We start from the raw sequence: 14,347 nt of genomic DNA, 5'->3' as shown, positions 1-14,347 counted from the left end.
CAGAGATCCGCTTTGTCCGGGTCCGTACCCCCGAGAATTTAGGTGGATCCTGTCTCCTAAAATCATTCAGGCCTCTGTTTTGATCCATTGCCACTTCCCTCTGGCGTTGGTGCTGATCACGTGCCTCCTCAGCAGCACGCCTCATAGCATTATCGTTTGCCTGTGCAGTCACAGCTTGGGCCATAGTGGCCATCATCTCAGCTAGTTGGTTAGCGTTCACCATGTTCTGCTAAATTAACAGACAGTTAGTGCTCATCATAAGATAGCATCTAATATAACTATACAATATGATTAAGCAATAACTTCAAACAATTCTAAGCGAAAAATCGCTTGGCAGACAATCAATTTTTACTCTTTGCAGAGTCACACAACCTAGCACAGAAGACCTATTCCCCAAAGACTCGACTAAGCTCTGATACCACAAATGTAACACCCCGATTTCGGTGGCGTCACTTTAGTAACCAAAAGAAAATACTTTAAGCGGAAAAACGTGAATTATTTTTTTTCGACAATATAACTGAAGACAGAAAGCAATAAAACTCCCCAACAAAAGATAAAAGGAACTACTATACAACTATATATACATGCCTCGTGTCGGGTGACAGAAAAAGTAACGCCCGAAGGCAATATGTACAGTCCAAAATAAAGATGCTGTGTCCGCAACACTAACCTACAAAAACTGAGAGCAAGTTGGCCCAGCGGCCTAAGAAAAGACCCCCTAAATCCAACCAGCTCTCTGTGATCTCCATAGGAAACCACACAAAAGCTACCGGTAGGAAAACTACCCGGTCCCCAAAAACGGAAACATGACGGTCAGAGCATCGACACAACTCCTACACTATCCCTACCCGAGGAGCCCACACTAGCACTCGATCCTACATGCTAGCGCGGTCGTCATCCGAATCTGCATCCAGGACGACTAGATCGGCGTACTCAACACTGCCCTCTCTGTCCACCCTAATGCGCTCCCGCACTGGACTCTCGGGCTCGGGGCCCGGAACGAGATCCGCAACAACAGCAGCAGCAGTAGACGGACTAGACTCCGTCGAAGCCCCACCTACTGGCAACTCCTCAGAAGGGTCCTCATCATCTGAAGGAGATGGTGGCGGTGGAGGTACTCCCAAGCCGGGTCCACAGTGTACTCCTGGAGGCAGGTTGAAGCTCACGATGTGCCTCCTCATCACTCCCTCCGTCAAGCGTCCAAATCGGTCGACACGGTCCTCCATGATCCGACCGGTGTAGGTCGCACGGTGGCCCTCGGGATCGACCACCCATGCACCTGGGTCGTCTTGGTCAAGCATCTCGTACCTGGTCCCCCCTGACGGGCTGACCATGGTAAACCAATCCCCCATACTCATCTGACAAATGGCGTAGTCCGCCCAGACACACACAGCAGACGCGAGGGTCAACTCCAAAGAATTATATAATTAATAAAGCCAGATATAATTATAGAATAATATATACTCGCCTCTCAGGCTTATAAGTTTTGGAGTAGCTTCCTAGGGTTGCATGTATCACAATAAATATAAAGAGCCACAAAAACAAGTAGCATGCCTCAAAAAAATAGGATAAACAGTTACCAATCACACTCAGCAACTAAGTTAGCATGTATGTTGCATGAAATGCAATGCTGGGTAACAAAATGCATTCCGGAAGAAGGATGGACATCAACGAGACGGCCCTAACACCAGCCACGGTGGGTACCTTCCTGCTCGCGTGTCTCTTACACCACACAAAAGTAGTCAGATCAGCAGTGAACCCGTAGGTCTGCCATTCCGTCTGCTACTGAGGACCACCGTAGTGTCCTAAATATGGAAATCCGGGTCTTATGACCATTTTGGAATCCACCGAGGTCCGGTATCACGCCGTGTATTAACCTCAAAATGAGTGCATGAATGCAAGTGATTAGCCAAACAACGTCTCCGACCTCACCCGACACGTCGCCACGTGTTCTAGCTAACTTAAAGTCTCTAAAAAAAATACCCTAAGGTAAATGTCGATTCTGCGACAAAATACAATTAATCATAAACAAAAGAGTGCAACCACTCACGACAACTCTTCGAGTCATCAATGCTCTCACGAAGTCTCACGCTTCTGTGGAGTCTCACACATTCACAAAGTCTCACGCTTCAGTGAAGTTTTATGCTTTCACGAGGTCTCACGCCTCAGTGAATTTACACACTTGCACGAAGTCTCACGCTTCAATGAAGTTTCATGCTGTTCACGAGGTCTCACGCCTCAGTGAAGATCCATGCTTTCCACAAGGTCTCACGCCTCAGTGGAGTATCACGCATTCACAAGGTCTCACACCTCCGTGAAGCTTCTCGGCTCATCCCTTGGATGGCTAAACAATTGCTCCCAGAGCGAATGAGTATTAACATACCCAAAACTCGAAATCTTCCCAACACTTGGATCCGACGACACTTCTCATTTTCCAAAACTAAACATCAATCCAAAGCTTGCATCCGTGATTGTTATCTTTATTTAAAGGTTTAGAGGTTGTTTAGTATCTTATGAATTTCTTAATAAAAATAGCTCTTTTTGTCTTATCGTATTCCCTAAGAGTTCAAAGTTCCCATAAACCCAAGTAATTCCCTGAGAAGGTCTCGATCCATTGGGGCATGACAAGGTCCGAACTCCGTTCGTCCTTTTTAAAACTCTCTCAAAATCTCATAAAAATTCGGCATGACCTGCCCGCAATCCTCACTTTTCAGAATCTCAGGTACAAGTGTAATAGCATCATTGAAACAGCTCAACCAAAAGACATAAACAGCATATTCCAACACATCCTAAGTTAACCATGTAGCACATAGCATGTGAATCATTTAGCACACAATATCATGGCATCAAGTACTCAACAAGTTCGGCCGAAGCCTCAGAAATCATTTCAGACATTTAGCAATTAGGTGCATAACACATAAATCAAGTCGAATTTCATCGACACCTAAAGCATTATCTAGTAATTCAGAGAGTAGCCCTCACCGGTGGGTCTTCCAGCTTCCTCCTCAAGATGTCCTCCAAACTCTTCTCCTTGATTTCTTGGAATCTCCTCAAACGAACCTTAAGCAAAAATCACAGAAATCAACACCAAGAGTCAGAAACTCAGCAATCAAAGAGTCCTAGGGTTACACAGTACACTACTACCTCTGTGGTACGACAATCTAACGCGTTAAGACAAGTTTTCGAAAAATCGGATTCTCCTCCCCCCTTGATATAGCTCTCGGCCACTTTCCTAAATTGGAAGGGTCGATTTTTCTTCGATCAAACTTGGTTCCTAGGTTAACATAAGCCGTAACTAAGACGGTTCTAGGCTCGGAAAAATTTTCGGATCGAAAACTGATATAGGGGTAGTTTGGTCATTATTTTTAGCTCAGAATTTCAAAATTGGATTTTTGAAAAACAAATTGGATGGGGACGTCCACAACGACGTTTATGACGACAAATCCTACTAGCACTAAGCCAAGTCGATAGATTAGAGCGTAAAGGTTGCGACTTTGGCGAAAAATGGGTATTTAGGGTAGAAATTGATCCCGGCGGCATTTCGTCGACATTTGACAAAATCTAATCCGCAGAACACGCTCAGGAGCATGCAGGGAAGAAGTTTAGACGCTGAAATCAACTGATTTGAACAGTTTTTCAAAAACCTCAAAATTTTGAACTCAGAAAGTCGCAGGAGAAATGGACAGAAACGACGATTCGAAGGAGAGTATAGATTACCTACCTCGAGGTCTTCGATTAGTGACGAACGGTGAAGCAAACGGGCAAGAAACGACGAAGATCCGGATCTCTCTCTCTCTCTAGAAACTCGCGGCTTGGAGGGGTGGGGAAAATGGGTTTTGTGAAAAAAATCTAATTTTTCAACTATTTATAGGTTTTGGAAAAAACGGAAAAATGATTTTTTTGCGATTCCGATTTTTCCTGCGCGTTCCTCTGCGCATTCTAAGATAGGTTCTGGCGACAGAATTCCAGAACTCAAAATAGAATTCTTGGAATTAAACCAAAAGATCCAAAATCGGCATAAGTCGGTGTAAGTCGGTTTATCCCGAAAAACTACTTTTTGCAGTGATCGTCGGATGAGAAAACTTCCTTCTGAAGAAAGATTAGGAATGATGAGAGAAGTAGGAGAACGCGGGTGGAATCTTCATTTGAGTTTCCGGATAGAAAAAGTCTTCATCGTCTGTCGATCTTAGGTTTTTCGAACTATCAGGGATTCCGTTTCGGCAAACTTCCGAGAATTGGAATTTGACGTTCGTACATTCCAGGATTTCGCATCGAAATGGTTGTTTAAGGACGGAAAAGAGAAGTTCTAACATTTCTCTGAGGATTTTTGGAATTAGTTTCCATCGTGTCCTAAAGCGTAAATTAACTATTCACTAATACCTTCGACCTAGGATTTAGCGTATGTTAATCGTGCTATAACCCTTTCGGTTTTTCGATACATTCTTGGACTTTTCCTGAACCTCTTTCCTTCCCAAATTTATCTTAATCAAATAACTCTTTTATTTTATTCACTTATCCAAAACGTTAAAACTTGGGCCTTACAGGTTGTTTGCCATAGGTGCTGTTTTTGTCATCTTTATGGTGACTTGGTTACTATACTCATGTTGAGAGGGGATATTTCTCAGATTATATATATATATATATATATATATATATATATATATTTCTTTTTTTAAAAAAGAAATTCTATAAAAAAAAAGACAAAGTGTTAAAAACTAAAGTCATCAAAGGAGTTTTGATTAAAATAAATATGTTTGGTTCCTCTTAAGTGAACCCTTGGTTCCTCTTAGGGAATTGTTATTCAGACCCCCTCCACCCTATTTAGATCGAAGGAAATTTCTGAAACCCGAAATTACCCCTTTCGAACGCACCTTTAACTAGCATGATGGTCGCAGTTTGAACCTCATTTTCCGAGTGCGTTAAAAACGCACCGGCCATTGACCATTACGCAACAACCGGTAAAACTCATTAAATAATTCATTAAGTGCGTCGTTACAACCTAGGTCACCGCAGCTCTATAAAAACGCACCAGCCAATCCTTCATTTTTCACACAAAATCTCTCTTCTTCCTCCCCTCCTCTTCTATGCTTTTCTTATGTCTTTTTTTTAGGGGGTTTTGAGTGGTTGGGGTCATGTGGATGTTATCCCCAACATTAGCAACTTTGAGTACTTTGAAAGTGAAATTTCAAATTCAGAGTGCCAAAGTTGCTAATGTAGGGGTGACCATCCTTGCTCATCCTTGCTTGTTCAAAGTACTCAAAGTTGCTAAATAGAATAGGTCCACGCTCCAGTAAAAAATGCCCTCCGACGCCTCCTTTTTGTGATGGAAACATCAAGGCTCACCCAGGCTCAGGTGGCTGCACTGGATCCATTCGGAATGCCGAGGAGCAGAAGACAATGAAGAGGACCTCAAAAGCCAAGAAAGAGACCTGAAGAAGAAGAAGACTGCCTCTTCTTGGTTGTATCCCATATAGGGGTCATTGTACTTGTATATATCAAGTACTAGGGTTAGGACTTAGGGTCTAGGGGTCATTGTACTTGTATGTTCGAAAATTTTGTAATGTATCATCAAAAAATTATGAATAAAGTCCTTTTCTTGGATATGTTTCTGTTCATGTCTGTTTCATCATGTTTCTGTTTCAGATCTGTTTCTGGTTTCGAGTTTCAAATCGCACTCTCAGGTTGCGTCCTAGACGCTTCTACAAGGAGCGTCTAAGATGCACCCTGGAGAAGCGTCTACGACGCACTCTACGAGTGCGATTAATTCAGAACTTCTATAATATCCCGCATACGCTGGTTTGCCTCGAGGATCCGCTGAGGGGTCTCACTGGGGTCAATTGTGATATCACTCAACTCTTGTAATTGTTCGAGAACATCCTACAAGCAACAATGAAACAGAATCATAAATTGTAACATAAACAAAATCAAACTAGTCATTAAATTATTGATCCTTACCACAAGAGTTACTGCCACAGGACCTCTTGTTTCAGGAGGGACCACAAAGCGGTGTGAGATTGACTTGTACCACTCAAAGTAGCAAGGCGTTGTCGTTGAAGTGTCAGTATGCTGTGCAGCCACGCAATGAGCCATATTCTCAAACCTCTCATCAATATCCTCAATAGGGGGAATGTTTGCCGGTGGTAAATTGGGTTGATCCTGGAGCATATGGAACTGCCTCAACACACGCTCTGGCAGATATGGCCAGATGATGCCTGAATGCCGAATCCACCCACTGTAAAGACACTCCTGCTGAAATGGCCAATCCACTCTATACCCGTCATATGGAGTCCATATAACATTGTTATCCCTAAGGTTATCTAGGATTAGCCTCTTCGCATGCAGGTCCACAGTCCCCCTCTTGGTGACCCATTTGCATGCTTGCGGCTCTTTCTCACTGTATTTCCTGTTTAGGTTTCTATCAAACAATGAAGCAGGGAAGTGCTCAAATATCCATGCCTGTAATCAAATAATCATACATCAAAATGTGATACCTTAAATTACGTTAATTACAATTTAACTAAAATAAGAGTTGTAGAATCATACCTGAAACAGATTTAAGTATCCTCCAAGACTAGTGGTGCAGACCTTGGTGGCGTCCTTCAGCTGGTCATAAAGGAAAGCCAATGCCATGGCGCCCCATGCATACTCCCCAACCTTTTCCAAGTCCATGAACATCCCCAAATATGCAACATTCACCTTGTTGTTTGTCTTCCCATAGAAGATCATCATCCCTACCAAACGCAGCAAGAAGGCTCTAGCAGCTTTCTTGGTCTTCCCTTCCTTAGCCATGTCCTCAGCCACCTTCAACAACCATGTATAACGAGCATAAGGTCCTAAGGACTTCCAGATCTCCTCTTCAGCATCGACTTGTGTAACACCAAGTTGTTTATGCAATGCACTGGCTGCATCCTCACGAGTCAGGACTGGGAGAGTGAAGAATTTTCCCTTCACAGGAATGTGTAGCAAAGAACTAACATCATCCAGTGTGATGGTCATCTCCCCAAATGGCATATGGAAAGAGGATGTCAACAGAGGGAAGGTTGCATGTCAACAAAGGCAATAGACCAGCAGCCTTAACCCTTCCCTTTACATAAGTCGAAAAGCATTTCTTCACATCGTTATGCTTCTCCTTATCATTCCCAAGCATAGCATTCCCATAGTGGTAGGTTTTCAAGACACCCCTATCAAGCACTTCAGCAGGTTTCTTGTAATGCTTCCACACCTCCAGTGATATATGTTGCTTGAAGCTCTTCATCAAGGTATTGTCATAAGGCCCCCCAAGAAAGAATATGTCATCATCATCATCTTCCTCACCTTGATCTGCTTGTGTATGCCCGCCATCCTCTTCATCCTCCTCTTCCTCCTCTTCTTCTTCCTCCTCCTCCTCCTCCTCCTCCTCCTCAGTAGAACCCTCCTCCTCTTCTTCACCAAAACTCTCCTCCTCTCCTTGACCAGAACCCTGTTCTGCATCAACCATATCATCATCTTCAGGTTCAGGCCCCTGTACTTGTTCAGGTTCAGGCTCAGGCTCATGTACTGCACTGGCAGCAGTCGTTGCACTACTTGCACGCCTTTTACGTGCTTCTTCTTTCTTTCGTAGGGCAACGGCTGCACGCTCCTTACGTATCGATGTCGTGGGGGGGGGGGGATTCTCCTTTCATTGGCCGGTGGCACATTCAAATTCTTTGTTCTTGCCATATCTGAACCAACATTGGAAACATAAGACTCAAAACATAACAAAAACATAGCATTGAAGCGTTGACAGATAAGGGTCTATGACGCACGTTCAGGATGCGTCTGTGTCGCTCGTTAAGGGTGCGTATCAAGCGCACCCTTAAGGTGCGTGCATTCTAAACACACACCTTCATGCTATGAGACAGACGCATCTACAAGGTGCGATCAAAACTATAACAGAATGGGTCGGGTCGCGTAACGAACCTGGGTTCCGGGAAGAATCTTGGGCTGTTGGCAACAGAAGGTGGCGATGGGGGTGGCGGCGACTCCACACGGTTGCGGTGTAGATGGCGTTGGCGGCGGCCGGCTGAGGCAGTGGAGGATATGCATGAGAGAGGGAGGGAGATTTTGAATGAGTGAAATGTGTTTGGAGGAGGGGTTGGGGGGGGGGGGAGTTAGGGGGGAAAGTGGGAAGTTTTTTTTTGAAACAGGGGCATTTTAGACAATTCGCCAATTTTGAGGGGTCTGAATAGGGGTCGGGGGGGGGGTCTGAATAACAATTCCCATAAAATTATTTCACCTGAAAGTTACTTATTTAAGACAAAAGAACTACAAAACTAAAGGTTAGATAAAAGGGGTTGTCTAAATGACCCATGTGAAAGTTTGGGTTAAATAACTCATCATCCAATCACATTGAAGATAAGTGAGTTTGAATTTTTAAATTTTATTTATTAATTTATTTCCAACTCACTTATCTTCAATGTGATTGGATGATGAGTTTTTAACTCAAACTTTCTCATGGATCATTAAAACAAACCCTAATAAAATTGGCCAGAATAAGTTTTAGGCTAAGCACCATAGAATTAGTGAATTAAATAAAACTCAAAGCAACTTTTAAACAAACACATTACTCTCGAACATTCATTAGCAGGTCGATTATCATGATATAAATGCCCAAAGTATCAACCATCACCTCTCATGTAACTTTTATTTCTACATCTATCTAATCTTCCTATACCTATTTCATCTTATTAGGGGTGTATATACTATATAATATAGCATATACCCTCACAGAACATACATATGTTTTCCTTAATAAATTGAAATCTCCAGATCTCTTGAAATCCCTTGAGACTTTAAATTTTTTATCATGTCACGGTGGTAAGAACCCAACCTTCCATTTCGATCTACAACATCATCCTTCGATAAGTATATAGTCATTTTTCTCAAGATTCTCCCAATAGTAATGAAATACGTAAGCATGCGAATCTCATTCATGGATCCCTTAAATTCTTTGATCTCCACCTCTCTAAGAGTATATACCATGCATGTATAAACTTTTGCATGATCAGTCCAAAAACTCTCAGGATTAAAGTTGGCTGGTAACTCATAAACCTACAGCATGAGCAACAAAAAATTAGCAACTAAAGCACGTACATGTGAACAAAACTAGTTTTTTTTTTTTGTTACAGAACAAAACTAGTTTAAGAGAAAATATGACAATCATTTCCCTATATGAACTTTTAACATAAAAGTTTTCAAATATTATACTTTTCCCGCATTAAAAATTTATACCATATTCTCCAAATAGGAATTATTGAGAAACTTCAAAGTGATAAACTTCTGCCTCAAACCATTTTCCGTTTTTTTTCTGATTCCTTCTTAGCATACTCATTGGAAAAAAATTCAATGTATTAAATACTCACCAAATAATTTCCTGGGTGACTCAATTCGATAGTGAGATGCTCTAATTCATCGCATCTGTTAAGTAAAAATGTGATTCCTAAAAGCTCATATTGATCCAAAGATGTCTTCATTATCAAACTTCTCACATTCAGGCTACGTGGCATTCGGAGGAGGCAACCTCCCGTGGGAACAACCTTTTGCATATCAAATTAGCACAAAATGTTAAAGAAGGAACACAAACGTCATTTCCTTGTTACATGCTTTAGTATAGCCAAATAGAAAAATAGTTATATCCAAACGTTAAGATAAAACGTACCTGAAGGAAGTAATTAGACACAACCAAAGCTCTAACACCGGAGATATCTTCTACCAGTTTGTAGAGAAAAAGAGCATGTCCTATATACTCTACGCAGAATTCAAGAACTTCCTCTTCCATCACATTGGAACGTATGTCCATGACCAAAAAGTTATTATTCAACCCGGAATAATAGAAATATCGTAAGTTTGGAGCATTGACTATGAAATAAATACTATTAGATCTAAACATGCATCTATCCACGACCAACTTTCTCAACCGTAGGTTCTCCTCCCCTAAATCAAATTCATCTGAATTCCAACACCTCTTGAGACTTAAACTGTCAAGCGCCTCGCAATTTGACAACAAGGTCTTGATAGTAGTGAGTTTCACTTCCATCCAACCCAAAGAAATTTCTTTGAGTGCATGAAAGTGAAGCAATTGAGCCTCAACAAAGCTGCATGAAAACAACTTCAAAGTTTCAAGGCCAGTGTGGCCATAAACATGTGCTGGCAATTCAAACAAGGCCTCATGATTAATATAGTTAGTAGTAAAATAACAATCCAACTTAGGATCACAAAAGTTTAGCTCCAATTCCTTTACTCCGTGTTTTGTGGCGAAGGAAATGCATTTTCTTACAATCTTCTTTGCTTTTCCAGGCATTGATAATCTCAAAGAGAAGTTACCCACGAAAGTTTCTGTATGATTAGCAATCCAAAGCATCACGAACTCTAGAAACACCTTTCTTTGAGCCTGTTTGGTTCGATAAGTTTGACATTCTTTCACAAAAGACAATTCATCAAATTCTATGCTGGAGGTAGACTTAAAAATGTCTATCCAACATTTAGAGAGGACTGAGGTTCTTACCGCTTCCTTGAACGGTATCAAGGAAACAATGGTAGAAAGTAAAGAATTAGGTAATGAGCTAATCTTATCTTTGCTAGGTGCCATGGTTATGGACTTATGCTATTGGAATTGCAGCAAGCTTTTTTATATAGGATTACTCTAAGTATGTTTTATAGTAGAATGAAGAAAGAGAGAGTGTAGGCTGCAACCTGTTTGATTTTTTTTAGAGCAAACCAAATTTATATAAATCTTAGAACATAGCCTTGAGATCAACTTTGCCAAATGCCAAATGAGTCAAAATTACCAAAATACGCCAAATCTCAAGTAATAAAAAACCCATTATTACAACCACATCAAGAAATGCCTTCCTAGCTAAAAATTATTGAAGATACAATCTTATCCAATACCCCGTTTAATTCATCCTACAATAAATCGCATCAGAATACGTAATAATAATTTGCAAAAAGTCAAAACTCATTTAATATGGTGATCAATTATATTAATTTACGCTATTGCTATATGAGTAAGATACAAATTTTTTTTTTATATATATATTTATAAGTACATTTTACGCTATGCACTAATTAAAATAATAGTTCGTTATTAATTGTCATTAATATTAATTATTAATATAAATGCTCCCAGTTTCAGAAAAAAATTATTAATATTAAATCTTTTTTACTATACATTTATTGATTAATAAGTAAGTTCTTCACATTCTCAATAAACGTCTGATCGGAATTCAAAGGAGAATGTGGTCATAGCATTTGTAAAATACTATATATATTTGTAACGTTAACTACCAGTTATAACGTTAACTAAAATCATAAAAAATATTGATGTCAAAAAAATTAAAACACAAAGTTATAATGAGGAATATTTATATATATAGTAATCTCTTTAAATAAAATGACTTTAATTATTCACTAATATTCAAAAAAAACATTGCTTAGTTATTATTTTTAATTTAAATTAATACTATATATATTTCTAACGTTAACTACCAATTATAACCTTAACTAAAATCTTAAAAAATATTGATGTCACAAAAATTAAAACACAAAGTTAATGAGGAATATTTATATGTATAGTAATCTCTTTGTATATAAATAAAATGAAAATATTCAAAAAAAAAACAACATTGTTTAGTTATTAATTTAAATTTAAATTAATACTATATATATTTGTAACGTTAACTACCAGTTATAACGTTAACTAAAATCTTAAAAAATATTGATGTCAAAAAAATTAAAACACAAAGTTTTAATGAGGAATATTTATATATATAGTAGTCTCTTTATATATAAATAAAATGACTTTAATTATTCACTAATATTCAAAAAAAAACATTGCTTAGTTAGTATTTTTAATTTAAATTAATACTATATATATTTCTAACGTTCACTACCAATTATAACCTTAACTAAAATCTTAAAAAATATTGATGTCAAAAAAATTAAAACACAAAGTTAATGAGGAATATTTATATATATAGTAATCTCTTTGTATATAAATAAAATGAAAATATTCAAAAAAAAACAACATTGTTTAGTTATGAATTTAAATTTAAATTAATACTATATATATTTGTAACGTTAACTACCAGTTATAACGTTAACTAAAATCTTAAAAAATATTGATGTCAAAAAAATTAAAACACAAAGTTATAATGAGGAATATTTATATATATAGTAATCTCTTTATATATAAATAAAATGACTTTAATTATTCACTAATATTCAAAAAAAAAACATTGCTTAGTTATTATTTTTAATTTAAATTAATACTATATATATTTCTAACGTTAACTACCAATTATAACCTTAACTAAAATCTTAAAAAATATTGGTGTCAAAAAAATTAAAACACAAAGTTAATGAGGAATATTTATATATATAGTAATCTCTTTGTATATAAATAAAATGAAAATATTCAAAAAAAAACAACATTGTTTAGTTATGAATTTAAATTTAAATTAATACTATATATATTTGTAACGTTAACTACCAGTTATAACGTTAACTAAAATCTTAAAAAATATTGATGTCAAAAAAATTAAAACACAAAGTTATAATGAGGAATATTTATATATATAGTAATCTCTTTATATATAAATAAAATGACTTTAATTATTGAATAATATTCAAAAAAAAAAAACATTGCTTAGTTATTATTTTTAATTTAAATTAATACTATATATATTTCTAACGTTAACTACCAATTATAACCTTAACTAAAATCTTAAAAAATATTGATGTAAAAAAAATTAAAACACAAAGTTAATGAGGAATATTTATATATATAGTAATCTCTTTGTATATAAATAAAATGAAAATATTAAAAAAAAACAACATTGTTTAGTTATTAATTTAAATTTAAATTAATACTATATATAAATGTAACGTTAACTACCAGTTATAACCTTAACTAAAATCTTAAAAAATATTGATGTCAAAAACATTAAAACACAAAGTTAATGAGGAATATTTATATATATAGTAATCTCTTTGTATATAAATATAATGACTTTCACTATTCATTAATATTAAAAAAAAAATTGCTTAGTTATTATTTTTAATTTAAATTAATTTTTATATAATATTTTGTTTTTTCCTAAAAACATTAAAATTAATAAAGAAATTTATTTAATTATTAATTTTCATTATATTATTAGTTATATTACTATTAATGTTAAATATTTACAAATTATAAATAAAATACGAAATTGAAAATTAGTTGTATAATCAACTACCAATTGAGAAATTGAAAAACTAATGAGGACAAAATAAAATAAATAATATTTATATATAAAAATATATATATATAATTAATTTTCACCAAGAAATAATAAATATAGATAGTTATTAATTATCATTTATACTAATAGTTCTATAAGATATTAATATTAAATTATTAAAAATTTAAGTAAAGTATTAAAATTATTTGTAACGTTAAATACCAGTTGACTGAATTTTAAAAATAGTGACAATAGAAAAAAACTAATTTTTTAACTGTAACAAAAATTTATGTATTATTGTTAATGACAAAATATATTATTTGTTAAAAAACAGTACTATATTTTTTTTGTTTCAAGAGGAGAAAAAATAGTATTAGAATTTAAAGCTTTATTTATTTTTAAATAAAATGTTAAATATGAAAAATAGTTCTAATGTTTTTTTAAAATTAGAAATAGTTGTAATTTTAACTACCAATTGAGTAAAATAAAGAAAATACTTTTTTAATAACAAATATTTAAGTACTATGATTAATGACAAATACGACTTATTATTAATTTTATTTGAATTTAAAGCTTAAATAATTTTATATTAAATATAAAATACTAAATGTAGTTGTAACGTGAATGAGAAATTGAATAAAAAATATAAAAAAAAGAAACTTTGTAATATTTTATATATAATTATGTAAACAAATTTTTTTATATATAATAAATATATGAAATATTAAAGTTATTGCTATATATTTATATATATATATATATATCAAATTGAATTTCACTATGCATTAGTATTAGTTAGTTATTAAGTGTAATTTATATTTTTAGTTATATCAATTATTAACTTTTTTTTTCGAAATTTATGTCAATTATTAATTTTTTTTGTCCTCGTATGATAGTTTAAGTGGTAGAAGTTGGGGACAAATGAGTTGGTAGGAGAGGTTCAGGGATCAATTCCTGGTGGGTGCAATTTATCTCTCTAATATAAAAAAAAATCAATTATTATTATTGTAGCTTTACAAATTTTAAATTACAAAATTAGTTGAATTGTTAAAAACCAAGAGTAAAATTGAAAAACAATGAAGTTGGGATTTGAGTTATGGAGAAAAGGG

The 14,347-nt window shown here is 35.7% G+C and overlaps 2 protein-coding genes across 2 annotated transcripts; both read right to left on the bottom strand.

The window, feature by feature from the left end:
- Window positions 1-5,760: 5,760 nt before the first annotated feature.
- Window positions 5,761-7,011, bottom strand: LOC130719302 (protein MAINTENANCE OF MERISTEMS-like). Its single transcript, XM_057569927.1, has 3 exons — window positions 6,544-7,011; window positions 5,956-6,456; window positions 5,761-5,877 (listed from the first exon to the last, which is right to left on the bottom strand). Exons 1-3 carry the CDS (start codon window positions 7,009-7,011, stop codon window positions 5,761-5,763), a joined length of 1,086 nt encoding a protein of 361 aa, XP_057425910.1.
- Window positions 7,012-7,657: 646 nt separating this feature from the next.
- On the bottom strand, window positions 7,658-10,606 carry LOC130719301 (putative F-box/LRR-repeat protein At1g56400). Its single transcript, XM_057569925.1, has 4 exons — window positions 9,677-10,606; window positions 9,381-9,554; window positions 8,849-9,069; window positions 7,658-7,700 (listed from the first exon to the last, which is right to left on the bottom strand). Exons 1-4 carry the CDS (start codon window positions 10,604-10,606, stop codon window positions 7,658-7,660), a joined length of 1,368 nt encoding a protein of 455 aa, XP_057425908.1.
- Window positions 10,607-14,347: the final 3,741 nt, after the last annotated feature.

The sequence above is a fragment of the Lotus japonicus genome, chromosome 5 (genome assembly GCF_012489685.1).
Source record: "Lotus japonicus ecotype B-129 chromosome 5, LjGifu_v1.2".
NCBI classification, from domain to species: Eukaryota; Viridiplantae; Streptophyta; class Magnoliopsida; order Fabales; family Fabaceae; genus Lotus; species Lotus japonicus.
This window is presented reverse-complemented; position numbering and strand designations above follow the sequence as displayed.